Below are 14,637 nucleotides of genomic sequence, written 5' to 3' on the forward strand. Positions count from 1 at the left end.
CCAGTACGTTGACTTCCCCTTGAAGCCTCTCCCTCTACTGTGTTGACTCTTTCATCAATGTCCACCTCTCTGTTACATCTCATCATGGTGTCTAATTTTATTTTCCGTAACCTCACCGTTTTCTTCTTCAGACTGTTCTAGTTGGTTAACACGCTGATTGAAGACTTTTTTTCTGATGTTTCTTCTCTAAACATTAGCTCTGTGACCTCTTGACCCACTATGCTGATAATTTGGGCTTGTCCTTTTAGTGTTTAACGTTGATTATATATGGGCTTCATTTACTCTTCTGTGTATTGGAGTGAAAGTTTAAATTAATAGTTGATCTCTTTAAGGGTTGCTCATTGACAAAATTAAATGCTTGATTTCTGGGTTGTGCCTGTCGCTGTCACGTTTGATTCCTAACACCAAAAATATCATGCAGACGTCTTGGCAACGAAAATGGCTGCCTGATATGTTTTTGCCCTGGACCTGATTGGTCTGTGATGTCACATGGTTGGCAAGGGCGAATCAGTTCATTGCAGTGTTGCAACCACACTGACACAAGAGACTTAATAGGATGGATGTACTGTCTCTCTTACCAGGGCCACTCCAAGGGACCTTTCCTGGTGAGCGCCCCGTTGTCCACCATTATTAATTGGGAGCGGGAATTCACACTCTGGGCACCTTGCTTCTACGTGGTGACTTACACAGGAGACAAAGACTGCAGAGCTGTCATCCGAGAGAATGAGTTCTGCTTCGATGATAATGTAATCAAGAGTGGGAGAAAAACCTTCAGGATGAAGGTGAGTATCCCTGTTTGAATTAGACCTTTGCTTTCTTCATTCTCAGGATGTGGGAATAGCTGGCAAGGCCAGCAATTTTTGTCCATCTGGAGCTTTCCTTGAGAAGGTGGTGGTGAGCTGCCACCTTGAATCACTGCAGTCTACGTAGTGACTATCTTCCGACACTAGCGAGGTAGCAAGTTCCAGGATTTTGACCCACTGACGATGAAGGAAGGCAATATATTTTCCAAGTGAGGATGGCGTGTGACTTGGAGATTGTGATGCCGCCTATGCACCTATTGGGGCTTGGGAGGTGCTGTCAAAGAAGCCTGGGTGAGTTATTCTGCGCTGCAGTCACAGTATCGATCCTCTAATGGCTCAGTTAGCCAATCAATTTTGGGTATTGAGCCCTACAGGCCGGGGCACGTCAGACTTAATCTCTGGTTTGTGCAGCATTGGACTGCACTCAGCTGGCACCTGTGGCTGGGGCAGTACTATGGGCAGGATAGGGAAAAATATGTCTGGATTTTCGCTCCTGATCGTTATCCGATGATCCCTATCGGGAAGTGTTGGGCGAGGGCAGCTCTGGGCCCTGGTTGCAATGTCCTTGATATCTACACTTATGCAAAATGGTTGTCTTGATGAGGAATTGGAAGATGAGTGTGAAACTGGGCCTAGCACTTTCAGGAGATGAGGGAGAGATAAAAAGCAAAGCAGTATTATTTTTCCTTGGTGGGCTCATGAAGTTGTAACTGAGAACAGATAGTGAGAATGTAGAAGGTTCCCGGTGACGCTAAGTTGAAGCTCATCATCCAGAGTAAAATACTTGCATCTCAAATCAGTCCATTTGTCTCCAGTTCTTGTAGATTTGGTTTGATTTGCCCATCCAGGGCCTTGACCTTTTGCTGAGTAACCAGGGTGTTTGGGATTGATGATGGGAGGAAACGTTTCTGTTTTCAGAGTGAGGCGCAAATAAAGTTTCATGTTCTACTCACGTCATACGAGTTGATCACCATTGATCAGACGATCCTGGGATCCATCGACTGGGCGTGTCTTGTGGTGGATGAAGCTCACAGGCTGAAAAATAACCAGTCCAAAGTAAGTGTGATGCGGTCTTGCTGCTCCTGGGCTTTGGGAGGGGACTGTCTGCTGGGGAGGGGTTGGCAGAGGTTGGGGTCCAAAATCTGGCGCATTTTTTTTGGGAGGGGAATATGTGGAGATTGGATGAGGGTGGTGGGGTGAGGGGGGCGGTGGTGTTCACAGCTGAACATCTTGCTGACCTTCACTCTGAAGGCTCGTAGGTGAAGAATGGTAAGTTGGTACCAGAGGATCACTGAAGTCTCTGAAACTTGTATCCAAGGGATAGTTGGCAGCCTAATGACGAGGAGGAGCGGTGAAGTAATAAGCAGTTTATTGAGTTAAATTGATCCGTGTTGCAAGTGCAGGACAGTGGAGCTGTAGAGGTTTATAATACAGGAGGTGGCCATTTGGCCCATTGTGTCTGTACTGGCTCTTTGCGGGTGCAATCCAAAACTAATCCCAATGTCCCAACACTCCCTGTAGCCCTAGATCTACCTCTGACTCAAATATTTGTGAAATTTTCCCTTAAAAGTTGCAATGATCTTTACCTCCATGTGGCGAAACATTCCACTTTCCAAAAACCCACTGCAAGGAAATATATCCCAACCTTGCTCCTCGCTCCCTAAGGTAGTTTTAAATTGATGACCCCTCATCACTGACTCCCTATCCAGAAGGAATAGTCTTTCCCTGTTCACCCTACCACGCCAAGGACACAAACCCTCCCACCCGGCACCAGGTCTGTAGCCACAAGCTGATTGTCCTCATCTTTCCATTTCCCAGCTCCTAGCAGGCCTGGCTGCTGGCTCCTGTCAGTCCTGTCTCCTGCTGCTGTCCCTGTGGTGATCACCCACTTCTCCCTTTCTACATTGTGTCCCCTGAACTGGCTGATCCTGCCTCTTGTGTGACTGCATTAAGGAGAGTATGATCCAGACACCCTTCAGTCTCTCTATGAGTTGTAGCACAGTTAGTTGCTCCTCAAATACAAAGATCCTCCACTCCAAAACCTTAACTTTGCCACGCTTAATGCCAACATGCTGTTCTGAGTGAAAATGTGGATCCCTGCTGATCCATGTATCACACTCTGCATCATGAGGGCTTCTGAGCTTTATTGTGTCAAGCTTACCAAATGCAGCCAATGTTAGTCTAAGCTGCCACTAGATTCACACTCCAATAGGAACCCAACTTAATCAGTTCACACAGCATTCATTTTTGGCAAGTAGTAATGGCTACCAGCCCTCCACCCCCACCAGCAAGAGATACAAGTGATGTCTGGAGCCAGGAGTACTCTAATCTAGACATGTGGAAAGTTTGGAGAAGCTGGGATTATTCTCCTTTGAGCAGAGAAGATTGAGGGGAAATTTAATCAGGGTGTTCAAAATTGTGAAGGGTTTTAATAGTCATTAAGAAGAAGCTGGGTAACCGGAACATTGAAGGCAACAGCCAAAGAACTAGAGGGGAGAGGGGAGAAATTTTGTTACTCAGCCAGTTGCTGTGATCTGGAATGCAGATTGAAGAATGCAGGTGGAGTAGTTCTTTTTCCCCTCCCCCAGCAGGATGTGGGTGTCGCTGGCTAGACCAGCATTTATTGCCCATCCCTAGTCGCCCTTGAGAAGGTGGTGGTGAGCTGCCTTGAACAGCTGCAGTCCATGTGGTGCAGGTACACCCACCGTGCTGTTAGGGAGGGAATCCCAGGATTTTGACCCAGCGGCAGTGAAGGAACGGCGATATATTTCCAAGTCAGGATGATGTGTAACTTTCCAGTGAGAATTGGGTAAATACTGTACCTGAAGGGGAAATATTTGCAGGGTTATGGGAAAAGAGTTGGGGCGTGGGACTAATTGGGTAGTTCTTGCAAAGTGCTGGCACAGGCATGATGGACCGAATGGTAGCCTCCTGTTGTATGATTGTTAAGTCGGTGCCTTTGGTGGCAGGTGGCGGTGGGGAAAAGGGGGAGAGACCCTTAAAAAAATACTATAGCAATTCAATAGCATATCACCTGTAAATTAAAGTGTGGGTCATGTGATTCTGTTGATGCTGCCGTCTGGCCCTACATTTCTGTTTGTGAGGAGGTGTTCATTTCTCAGCATTGAATTTTTTAGTATTTCAGGGTGCTAAATGCTTACAAGATTGATTACAAGTTGCTGCTGACAGGGACACCACTACAGAATAACCTGGAGGAGCTCTTCCACTTGCTGAACTTCCTCACTCCTCTACGCTTTAAGTAAGTTTCATTGTTTTAAAATGTTCATTTCTTTTTCACGTTTAGACCTCCTGGTAGCTGGTATGAAGTGGTAGAATATATACATGCAGAGATAGACAAGCATGTAGCAAAGGCAGAGCTGTTTTAATGAGGTTTCTAACTTCTGTTAAACACATGAGCTCATGTCAGAAACGTAGTGAGTTTTTTGTGTGTTCAGGATCATTTCCTGCCTTAGTATCTCCTGGAAGCAGAAGGGGGTAGGTCATAACAGATTCAGTCCACAGCCTAATGGTGCATGAACATTTTTTTTTAATAGTGATGATATTGTGATCAAGTTCAACAGTGTTTGAAAGGGAGAAATGTGAAATAGCTGCTAAGTTTCAGATTTCACTGTAACTCCTGCTGCCAACCTGAAATGCATCAGGAACAGTTGCTGATGCGCACTTGGCCCACACTGAGGCCACTGGCACATACACACCTGCTCCTGATACCTTACTGGTCAGTGGCAAGAGTTTGTATCTATTGAAGGCTATGTAGTCTCACACTGCATTGAAACCTGCGATGTAAGCATTTTTCATGGGAATTCCAAAGTGACAGTTCAATACCTACATGTGTGTATGTGTTGCCTTTGATATCACCATGTGGTATTATAATGGGAATTCCACGTAGCATTTCAGTGTAGCACATAGAAAAATTTAATTTTCTGGCAACAACCATCCTAGATTCCAATCTATGACGGGATTGCAATATCAATGAGATTTTATGTGAGTGCTGTCTCCTTAGGCTAGACCCAGTGTGTTGAGGCTTTGTGCAGGGAGTTTCTACAGAACCTGGGTAGCTGAATTGGTCGTTAATGGGACTTTTAATCCCAGGGTCGTCGATTTGAATCCCACATTGGGTAATTATTTTTTTTCTTAAATATTTTAGTCAAAATGCTTTCTTTTATTGAATTTTACCAATAAGTTACCTTAAACTAAATATTATAATCAATTCTCTACATTGAGATTTAAGATTTTAATTTTCTGAAATTTCCTGATTATACATCTTATTTTATCGTAAGAAGCATGTTATACAGAGGGCACAGGAGCTAAATGATAGGTAGGCTAAATACAAGAACTTGAAATTGGTTAAGGAGTGCACAGACTAAAAATAGATAACCTGAACTTTATTGTTAGTCTGTGTCAAGCCAACTTGTCTGTCAGCATTAAACATTGCCACTGAGACTGCTGCTGAGCATGTGCAGGAATTGCTCCTTCTGCTGTTATATTACAAATAAACACAGCCTTCTGATTTAAGTAAGGCTGGATTCAATGTAGTGAGACAAAGGCTATCCACAGTAAACTAGGACAAATCTGTTAATGGATTAAGTGTTAGAAAACCGGGGGAGGTGTTCAAAAAATAATTTAATGTGGTACAGAACCAGTTTATAGCCCTAAGGGGCAAGAGCTGTAGTTACTAAAAAAAGAAATAGCCGTGGATGAGTAAAGAGGTAAGGAGCAACATAAAACTAAAAGAAAAAGCATACACAAATGTAAACAATAGCATAGATCTGGCAAATGGGAAAGATTTAAAGAACAACAAAACATCATAAAGCAGAGAGTAAGAGCTATAAATTGGGAAACTTTTTACTGATTTATTTATTCATGGGACATGGCATTGCTGGTGAGACCAGCATTTATTGCCCAACCCTAATTGCCCTTGAGAAGGTGGTGGTGAGCTGCCTTCTTGAACCGCTGCAGTCCATGTGGTGTAGGTACACCTACAGTGCTGTTAGGGAGGGAGTTCCAGGATTTTGACCCAGCAACAGTGAAGGAATGGCAATATATTTCCAAGTCAGGATGATGAGTGGCTTGGAGGGGAACTTCCAGGTGTTCCCATCTGTCTACTGCCCTTGTCCTTCTAGATGGTAGTGGTTGTAGGTTTGGAAGGTGTTGCCTAAGGGGGCTTGGCGAGTTCCTGCAGTGCATCTTGCAGATGGTACTGTGCGCTGGTGATGGAACGAGTGAATGTTTGTGGAAAGGGTTCCAATAAAGCAGGCCTTTTCCTGGATGATGTCAAGCTGTTTGAGTGTTGTTGGAGCTGCACTCATCCAGGCAAGTGAGGAATATTCCACCACACTCTTGACTTGTGCCTCGTAGATGGTGGACAGGCTTTGGAGAGTCAGGAGGGAAGTTACTGGCTGCAGGATTCCTACTCTTGTAGTCACAGTGAACACCCCTACTTCTAACCTTACGATGGAAGGAAGGTCATTGATGAAGCAGCTGAAGGTGGTTGGGCTGAGGACACTACCCTGAGGAACTCCTGCAGTGATGTCCTGGAACTGAGATGATTGACCTCCAACAACCACAACCATCCTATATTTGTGCTAGGTATGACACCAACCAGCAGGCTCCTTAATGTCACACCCAGTCAAATGCTGCCTTGACGTCAGGGCAGTCACTCTCATCTCACCTCTGGAGTTCAGCTATTTTGTCCATGTTTGAACCAAGGCTGTAACGAGGTCAGGAGCTGAGTGGCCCTGGCGGAAGCCAAACTGAGTGTCAGTGAGCAGGTTATTGCTAAGCAAGTACCGCTTGATAGAAGGGGTCATCAACAGTGCTATCAATTTACTGATGATCGAGAGTAGACTGATGGGTGGCAATTGTCTGGGTTGGATTTGTTTGTCCTGCTTTGTGTGCAGGGCATACCTGGGCAATTTTCCACATTGCGGGATAGATGCCAGTGTTGTAGCTGTACTGGAACAGCTTGGCTAAAAGTGTGGCAAGCTCTGGAGCACAAGTCTTCAGTACTATTGCTGGAATATGGTCAGGACCCATAGCCTTTGCAGTATCCAGTGCCTTCAGCTGTTTCTTCATATCACGTGCAGTGAATCGAATTGGCTGAAGACTGGCATCTGTGAAGCTGGGGACCTCCAGAGGGGGCCGAAATGGATCATCCACTTGGCACTGCTGGCCAAAGATTGTTACGAATGCTTCGACCTTATCTTTTGCACTGAGGTGCTGGGCTTCCCCCTTCATTGACAATGGGGATGTTTGTGCAGCCTCCTCCTCCAATGAGTTGCTTAATTGTCCACTACCATTCACGACTGGATATGGCAGGACTGCAGAGGTTCGATCTGATCCATTGGTTGTAGAATCACTTGGCTCTGTCTATCGCATGCTGCTTCAGCTGTTTGGCATGCAAGTAGTCCCATGTTGTAGCGTCACCAGGTTGACACCTCAGTTTCAGGTATGCCTGGTGCTGCTCCTGGCATGCCTACCTGCACTCGTCATTGAATCAGGCTTGATCCCCTGGCTTGATGGTGCTGGTAGAGTGGGGGATATGCCGGGCCATGAGGTTACAGACTGTGTTCAAGTACAATTCTGTTGCTGATGATCACAGCACCTGACAGTTTCCCAGCCTTGAGTTGCTAGATCTGTTTGAAATCTATCCCATTTAGCATGGCGGTAGTCCCACACAACACGATGGAGGGTATCCTCAATGTGAAGACGGGACTTTGTCTCCAAAAGGGCTGTGCAGTGGTCACTCCGACCAATATTGTTTTAGGCAGATGTATCTGTGGCAGATAGGTTGGTGAGGATGAAGTCAAGTATGTTTTTCCCCCTTGTTGGTTCCCTCACCACCTGTCGCAGACCCACCTCTAGCAACTATGTCCTTTAGGGCTCGGCCAGCTCGGTCAGTAGTGGTGCTACCGAGCCACTCTTGGTAACGGACGTTGAAGTCCCCCACCCAGAGTACATTCTGCGCCCTTGCCACCCTCGATGCTTCCTTCAAGTGGTGTTTCATATGGAGGAGCACTGATTCATCAGCTGAGGGACGGCGGTAGGTGGTAATCAGCAGGTTTCCTTGCCCATGTTTGACCTGTGCCATGAGACGTCATGGGGTCTGGAGTCAATGTTGAGGACTCCCAGGGCAACTCCCTCCCGACTCTATACCACTATTCTGCCCCCTCTGCTGGTTCTGTCCTGCTGGTGGGACAGGACATACCCAGGGATGGTGATGGTGGAGTCTGGGACATTATCTGTAAGGTATGATTCCATGAGGATGACTATTTCAGGCTGTTGCTTGACTAGTCTGTGAGACAGCTCTCCCAATTTTAGCACTAGCCCCCAGATGTTAGTAAGGGAGACTTTGCAGGGTCGACAGGGCTGAGATTGACGTTGTTGTTGCTGATGCCCTGTGGTCCGAACGGTTCCATTCCTTTTAGACTGTTTAGCGGATTGATACAACTGAGCGACTTGCTAGGCCATTTCAGAGGGCATTTAAGAGTCAACCACATTGTAGTGGGCCTGGAGTCACATGTAGGCCAGACTCGGTAAGGACGACAGATTTCCTTCCCTAAAGGACATCAGTGAACCAGATGGGTTTTTACAATAATTGGCAATGGTTTCATGGTCATCATCAGACTTTTAATTCCAGATTTTTACTGAATTTAAATTTCACCATCTGCCATGGTTGGATTCGAACCTGGGTCCCTAGAGCATTACCCTGGGTCTCTGGATTACTAGCCCAGCGACAATACCACTACGCCATCGCCTCTCCCAAAATAGTAATTTGCAAGTGATAGCAAAATCAACACAAGTTTTATTAATAAAGGGAAGGTGGTCAGGAGCAATGTGAGCCCTGTGAAAACTGCTAAGTGAAACTGTAAATGAAAATAAGGAAATGGCAGACAGCTCGAATCATTACTTTCTGCCAATATTTACAGTAGAGGAAGAGGATAACATGCTGCAGATTCCATGGAAACTAATTTTGAATCAGGGACAGGGACTCGCCAAAATTAATGTAGGCAAAATGAAGATAAATGATGGCACTGGAGAGTGACAACCCCCCAGGACCAGATGGATTTCATCGCAGGGTTCTAAAGGAAGTAGTTATTAAGACATTATACACGGTATAACTATAATCTTACAAAGCTTTCGATTTGGTAGCCGTTCCTTTAGATTGGAAAAGTATGTGTGGCACTTTGCTCTTGTTAAAAAGGGTGAGAAGGGGAAGCCAGGGAATTCTAGACCAGTTTGATCCTAACATCAGTTACCGGGCTATTCCCAGAGTTTCTAGTTAAGAGTGAAACTACTGAACACTTTGAAAATTTCCAGCTGATCAGGGAGAACCAGCATAGCTTTATAAAGGATAGTGCAAAGCCCAGCGAACTTGTTTGAATTTTTTTGAAGCGGTAACTAAAATAGTAGAGAGGAGAATGTCAATGGATGTTACTTATGTAGATTTCCAGAAGGCATTTGATAAAGTCCTTCATAAGAGATTGTTAGCTAAAGTTAGAGCTCATGAGTTGAAAGCAAATTATTGATCTGGTTAGGAAATTGGCTGAGTGGCAGGAGACAGAGTAGGAATAATAGACAGATTTTCTAATTGATGGTATGCAGCTAGTCGTGTCCCACAAAAATAAGTGTTGGGTCCTCAACTATTCATATTTATTAACAACTCAGAGTGTGGGAAGAAGAGCCACATATCCAAGTTTGTAAGCAATGATGGAAGCATAAAATTACAAAGAGGTATTGATAGATTAAGTGAATGAGCAAAATTATGTCAAATGGATTTCAACATAGACAAATGTGAGGTCACCCACTTCGGACCGAAGAAGTTTTGAACCAAGTGCTTTCTGAAAGATGAAAAGCTGGAAACAGTGGAGATCCATCTAGGGGCCCATGTACAGAGATCATTAAAATATCATGAGCAAATCTAAAAAATAATCAAAAAGGCTAATAGAATCCTTTATGTTGAATCAAGAGTTATGGGGAAAAGGCAGGAAAGTGGAATTGAGGATTATCAGATCAGCCATGATCTCATTGAATGGCGGAACAGACTTGATGGGCTGAATGGCCTACTTCTGCTCCTACATCTTATGGTTATGGTCTCTTAGAACTAGAATACAAGAGAGTAGAACTTGCACTACAGCTTTACAATGCTCCAGTTAGACCTCACCTGGAGTGCTGTAGGCAGTTCTGGGCACTGCACCTTAGGAAGGATATATTGGTGTTGGAGGGAGTGCAGTGCAGCTTTTCCAGAATGATACCTGGACTCCCAAGGGTTAATTGACTGCAGAGATTACACAAACTAGAATTGTATTCCCTGGAATTCAGAAGATATGGGGTGATTTTTAATCAAGCTTTCAAGATATTAAGGGGAACTGATAGGGTGGATAGGGGGAAACCACTTTTGTTGGTTTGGGAGTCGAGGATTAAGGAGCATTGTCTAAAAATTACAGCCAGACCTTTCAGGAGTGAAATTAGAAAACACTTCTACACACAGAGAGGTGGGAAAAGATTGGAACTCTTTTCAAATGGCATTTGATGCGGGGGGAAGTGGCTGTAATGGAGAGGGGAGAAATGGGGCTGTGATGAAGAAAGAGGGATGAGTGGTTGAGATGGGGAAAGGGGATTGTAATGAATTGAACATCTGCTATACATGTAGCTTCCATGAAAAGGAAAGGGTGTGTGTATGAGGATGTCTGATGCATGCTTGCTTTGCACCCCTGCCAAATTTGAATTTGACCCCCCTTTGTTACACCGGATAATGGAGATGCCTTTTCCCCCTGAGATAGGAGTAAAATCCCTCCACAATGTTCCTTCCATTCCTCTGGATTTGGATTGAGAACCCACTACGTTGGAGCTGTGACTATTGCCTTGCTGCCTGGGATGCTGCATTGGAGTCTTGTTGCGCCACGGCACAACTGCCCAGGATGGCAGACCCCTGCCAAGGGGGTAGACTGAAATACAGGTGGTGTGGACAGGGTCGGAGCCAGAGCACGAGTGACTGGTTCTCCCATGGCCCTCGCCTTTGAGTAAAAGATGGAGTTTTACTTGTCTAGCTGAGGGACTGGTTTGAGAAAAGGGCTGAGATGGATGGGTCTTCAAGCAGACTGAGTCCAGCACTGGAGGATGGGATGGCAGCACCAGTGACTGTTCCTATTTTGTTGCAGTAACCTGGAAGGTTTCTTGGAGGAGTTCGCAGATATCTCGAAGGAGGACCAGATTAAGAAGCTTCATGATCTCCTGGGCCCGCATATGTTGAGGCGTCTCAAGGCTGATGTCTTTAAGAACATGCCGTCAAAGACAGAGTTGATTGTTCGAGTGGAGCTGAGCTCCATGCAGAAGTAAGTTGGGAAAATTCAAACGGGGAATCTGCATCCAGGTGCCGACAGTTCATCCTTATGTTCTGGTTCTGATATTTGTGTGTGTGTCCTCATAGGAAATATTACAAGTTCATCTTGACCAAGAATTTCGAGGCTCTGAATTCGAAAGGCGGTGGGAACCAGGTGTCATTGTTGAACATTATGATGGATCTGAAGAAGTGTTGTAACCACCCATATTTGTTTCCAGTGGCTGCAGTGGTATGTATCAAATGTCGAGGGAACAGAAAAGGGATCTCTCCAAGGGGAGGGGGGTCTACACGTAACCCCTAACTCCGTGTTACTTTACCTCAATTCACGTGTGGGTTGAAGCCCCACCTCAGTGACCGGCACAGAATTTGCAGCACCCAAACCGGCCATTTCATTCATGCTGATGTTTGGGCAATACCTGAACCACCGCCTGTCCTCTCTCCTTTTCCTCTATTCCTTATGTTTGTTTAGCTTCCCCTTAAGTGCATCTATAACCATTTATATGGTTATGATTGATTGAGGTTAAGGGACGAGGTTGTGCAGTGGCTTGAGTATTTACCTCCCAGTGACCTGGGTTTGCATTCAGCAATGACGGGATGAAAATATGTTCCCTCTGTCAGGACCCCAGTGAGGTGTGTGAGATGTTCCCAATCATGAGCAGAGCCACTGGTAATTTAGGACAATTTGACCGTCTAATGGGGTGATGTCCAATGCAGTTTGCATTGAGGCAACTGGTGGTGTGTAATACAGATAGTGGTGTAGTTACTGTTACTGGACTAATAGTCCAGGGAGTATGAGCTCAAATCCCACCAGGGCAGTTTGAGGATTTGAAATCAGTTCTTAAAAATTCCAGAAATATTAATCTGGTTTCAGTAAAAGTGACCATGGAGCTGTTGGATTATTGTAAACACTCCAACTGATTCACTAATGGGAAGGAAACCTGTTGTCCTTACCTGGCCTGGGTCTATCGGTGAACCAGTCCCAGCAGGCCATTTGGCTGTATCAGCACCTGCTGCTTCAAAGAGGCTATCACGCAACTTCTGGGAAATAAATGCTGGCCTTGCCCGTGACGCCCACACCCTGAGAATGATCAATAGTAAATGGAGCCCTGACGTTTGAATCACTGGTACTAAACTTCCCTGAGGAATTGTGCTTCTTGGAGAGGAGCAAAGGCGGGCGGGTGTGGGATCTCACTGTGCACCTTGACATCTGTGCTAATGTTGAATGCTGCCTTGCTGGTGTTGACAGGAAGCTCCGGTATTACCGAATGGATCATACGATGGGAACTCGCTGGTGAAGTCCTCAGGGAAGCTGATACTCCTGCAGAAGATGTTGAAGAAGTTGCACAGCCAAGGCCACAGAGTGTTGATCTTCTCTCAGGTAGTGTGGGGGGAGAAGAAAGGCTTGCACCTATATAGTGTCTTTCACAACCACCCGACGTCTCAAATTACTTTACACCTTTGAAGTGTAACTGTTGTAATGTAGGAAATGCTGCAGCCAATTCATACACAGCAAGCTCCCACAAACATCAATGTCATAATGAGGAGTTAACCTGTTTTTGTGATGTTGTTCCAGGGATAATTATTGGCCTGGTCACGGGGGAGAACATCCCTGCTGATCTTTGAATTAGTGCCTGGGGATATTTTATGTCCATCTGCGAGGGCAGATGGGGCCTAGGTTTAACACCTCATCCGATAGGTGGCACCTTTGACAGTGCAGCACTCCCTTGGTACTGTGCTGAGAGTGTTGGCCTTGGATATTTGTGCTTAAGCCCTGGAGTGGGACTTGTACCCACAATCTTCTGACCCAGAGGCAAGACCACTACCAATGAACCAAGGCTGACACCAGCTGATGCATTGAATGGGACCACTTTCAACCTCCCCTCACCCCCACCACTGCAAACATACCCACAGGAGCCCCACCAAACACCGCAGTTGATTATCATGGTCATCTTCACCTCAAAGGACGAACAAGACTAGACCTCCCCACCAGTCAGTTAAATGGATAAATCCACCATTCACTGTGACACTGAGCCAGTACTGGCTGGGGATAGTGAGATGTGATCAGCCTCTGTGTTCCTTGGTTAGGGAGGGGAAGCTCAGCTGGAGCCCCGTCCCCTGTCCAGTGAGCCCTCCTGAAAGTGTGTGGATTAACCGTGAATGTTTTGACACTGGTGGTCAGCCTTCTCTCAGTTCTGTCTAAGGTGTCAGTTTGGCGCTGTTGTTAGCATTCCTGTTCAAATCCCACTCCAGAGTTTTGAGCCACATAATCCAGGCTGCCACACCGAGTGCAGTACCGAGGGAGCGCTGCACTGTCGAAGGGTCGCCTTTCGAAAGAGACTTTAAACCTGTCTGTCGTCTCAGATGAATTCTAAAAATCTAATGGTGTTATTGGAAGAAGAGCAGGGAAGTTCTTGGTGTCCTAACCAGCATTTAATCTTGAACCAACAGCCCAAAATGGATTAACTGATCTTTTACCTCATTGCTGTTTTGTGGGCTCGTGCTGTGCATAGATAGGTTGCCACGTTTACCACATTGCAACAGTGATTACAATCCAAAGAGTTCATTGACTTCAAAGGGAGCGGGTGAGGTCATGGAAGGATTTGAGCGCGCGTAAGAAAATTTAAATTTCGAGATGTTGCTCGAGCAGGAGCCAGAGTAGGCCAAGCGAGTGTGCTGGGGAGAATGGGATTTGGTGCGAATTAGGATTGAGGGTTCCTGTTGTGGATTAAAGTTCTGTTTGTGACTGACAGATGACCAAAATGCTGGATCTGCTGGAGGATTTCCTGGAGTATGATGGATACAAATACGAGCGGATAGACGGAAGCATCACAGGCAATCAGCGGCAGGAGGCTATTGATCGGTTTAATGGTGAGCAGAAGCTGGCGGGTTTAGAGGGAGCTTTCTCTTTCCTTCTTATGATTGTTAGGAAACCAATAATGCATCTTTCACCTATTGACCTTGTTGAGTACTTGATGACTGAGGAGTCCCGGGGCCTTATGAAATAAAGAACTTCCTCCTTACTACAGCAGAATACACTCAAAACCAATGAGAAAACACTTTGCTGTGCTGCATGTAAGAAAGTGCCCAGTTTGGGAGACCTCTGCATTAGGAAGATTGTCAAGGTTGCAGACGAGATTCAGAAGGGATTTGTTAAGATATCAAGGATGAGAGAAGCTTTAAGTTTGTGGAGAGATGAGAAAATAAGGTCTCTTTACATTAAAACAAAGAAAGCTGAGAGGAGACCTGCTAGAGATGTTCATAATTATGCAGGGTATTGATGAGGAACATGAGAAAAAATTATTCCTATTGTGGGTACTGAGAGAATAAATTTAAAATAATCGTCAAAAGAACGAAGTGAAGGCTCAGGAGTAGTTTTTAAATGCGGCATTGTTATGAATTGGATTCTCAAAACAGTGAGAAAAGGGATCGTTACTTGTAAAAATATCTTTTAAAAAGGGTATGGGGAAAGGGTCA

General features: G+C 45.4%; 1 protein-coding gene across 1 annotated transcript in view; it reads left to right on the forward strand.

The window, feature by feature from the left end:
• Window positions 1-14,637, forward strand: part of LOC144690429 (chromodomain-helicase-DNA-binding protein 5-like) — a 93,783-nt gene that overhangs the window by 43,454 nt on the left and 35,692 nt on the right. Inside the window, exons 14-20 of the mRNA XM_078557930.1 lie at window positions 582-782; window positions 1,722-1,859; window positions 3,941-4,062; window positions 10,982-11,155; window positions 11,251-11,392; window positions 12,410-12,541; window positions 13,914-14,031. Coding sequence (XP_078414056.1) covers window positions 582-782; window positions 1,722-1,859; window positions 3,941-4,062; window positions 10,982-11,155; window positions 11,251-11,392; window positions 12,410-12,541; window positions 13,914-14,031 — 1,027 coding nt within the window. The remainder of the gene's footprint in view (window positions 1-581; window positions 783-1,721; window positions 1,860-3,940; window positions 4,063-10,981; window positions 11,156-11,250; window positions 11,393-12,409; window positions 12,542-13,913; window positions 14,032-14,637) is intronic.

This window comes from Cetorhinus maximus, chromosome 15 (assembly GCF_964194155.1).
Source record: "Cetorhinus maximus chromosome 15, sCetMax3.hap1.1, whole genome shotgun sequence".
Lineage (NCBI taxonomy): Eukaryota > Metazoa > Chordata > Chondrichthyes > Lamniformes > Cetorhinidae > Cetorhinus > Cetorhinus maximus.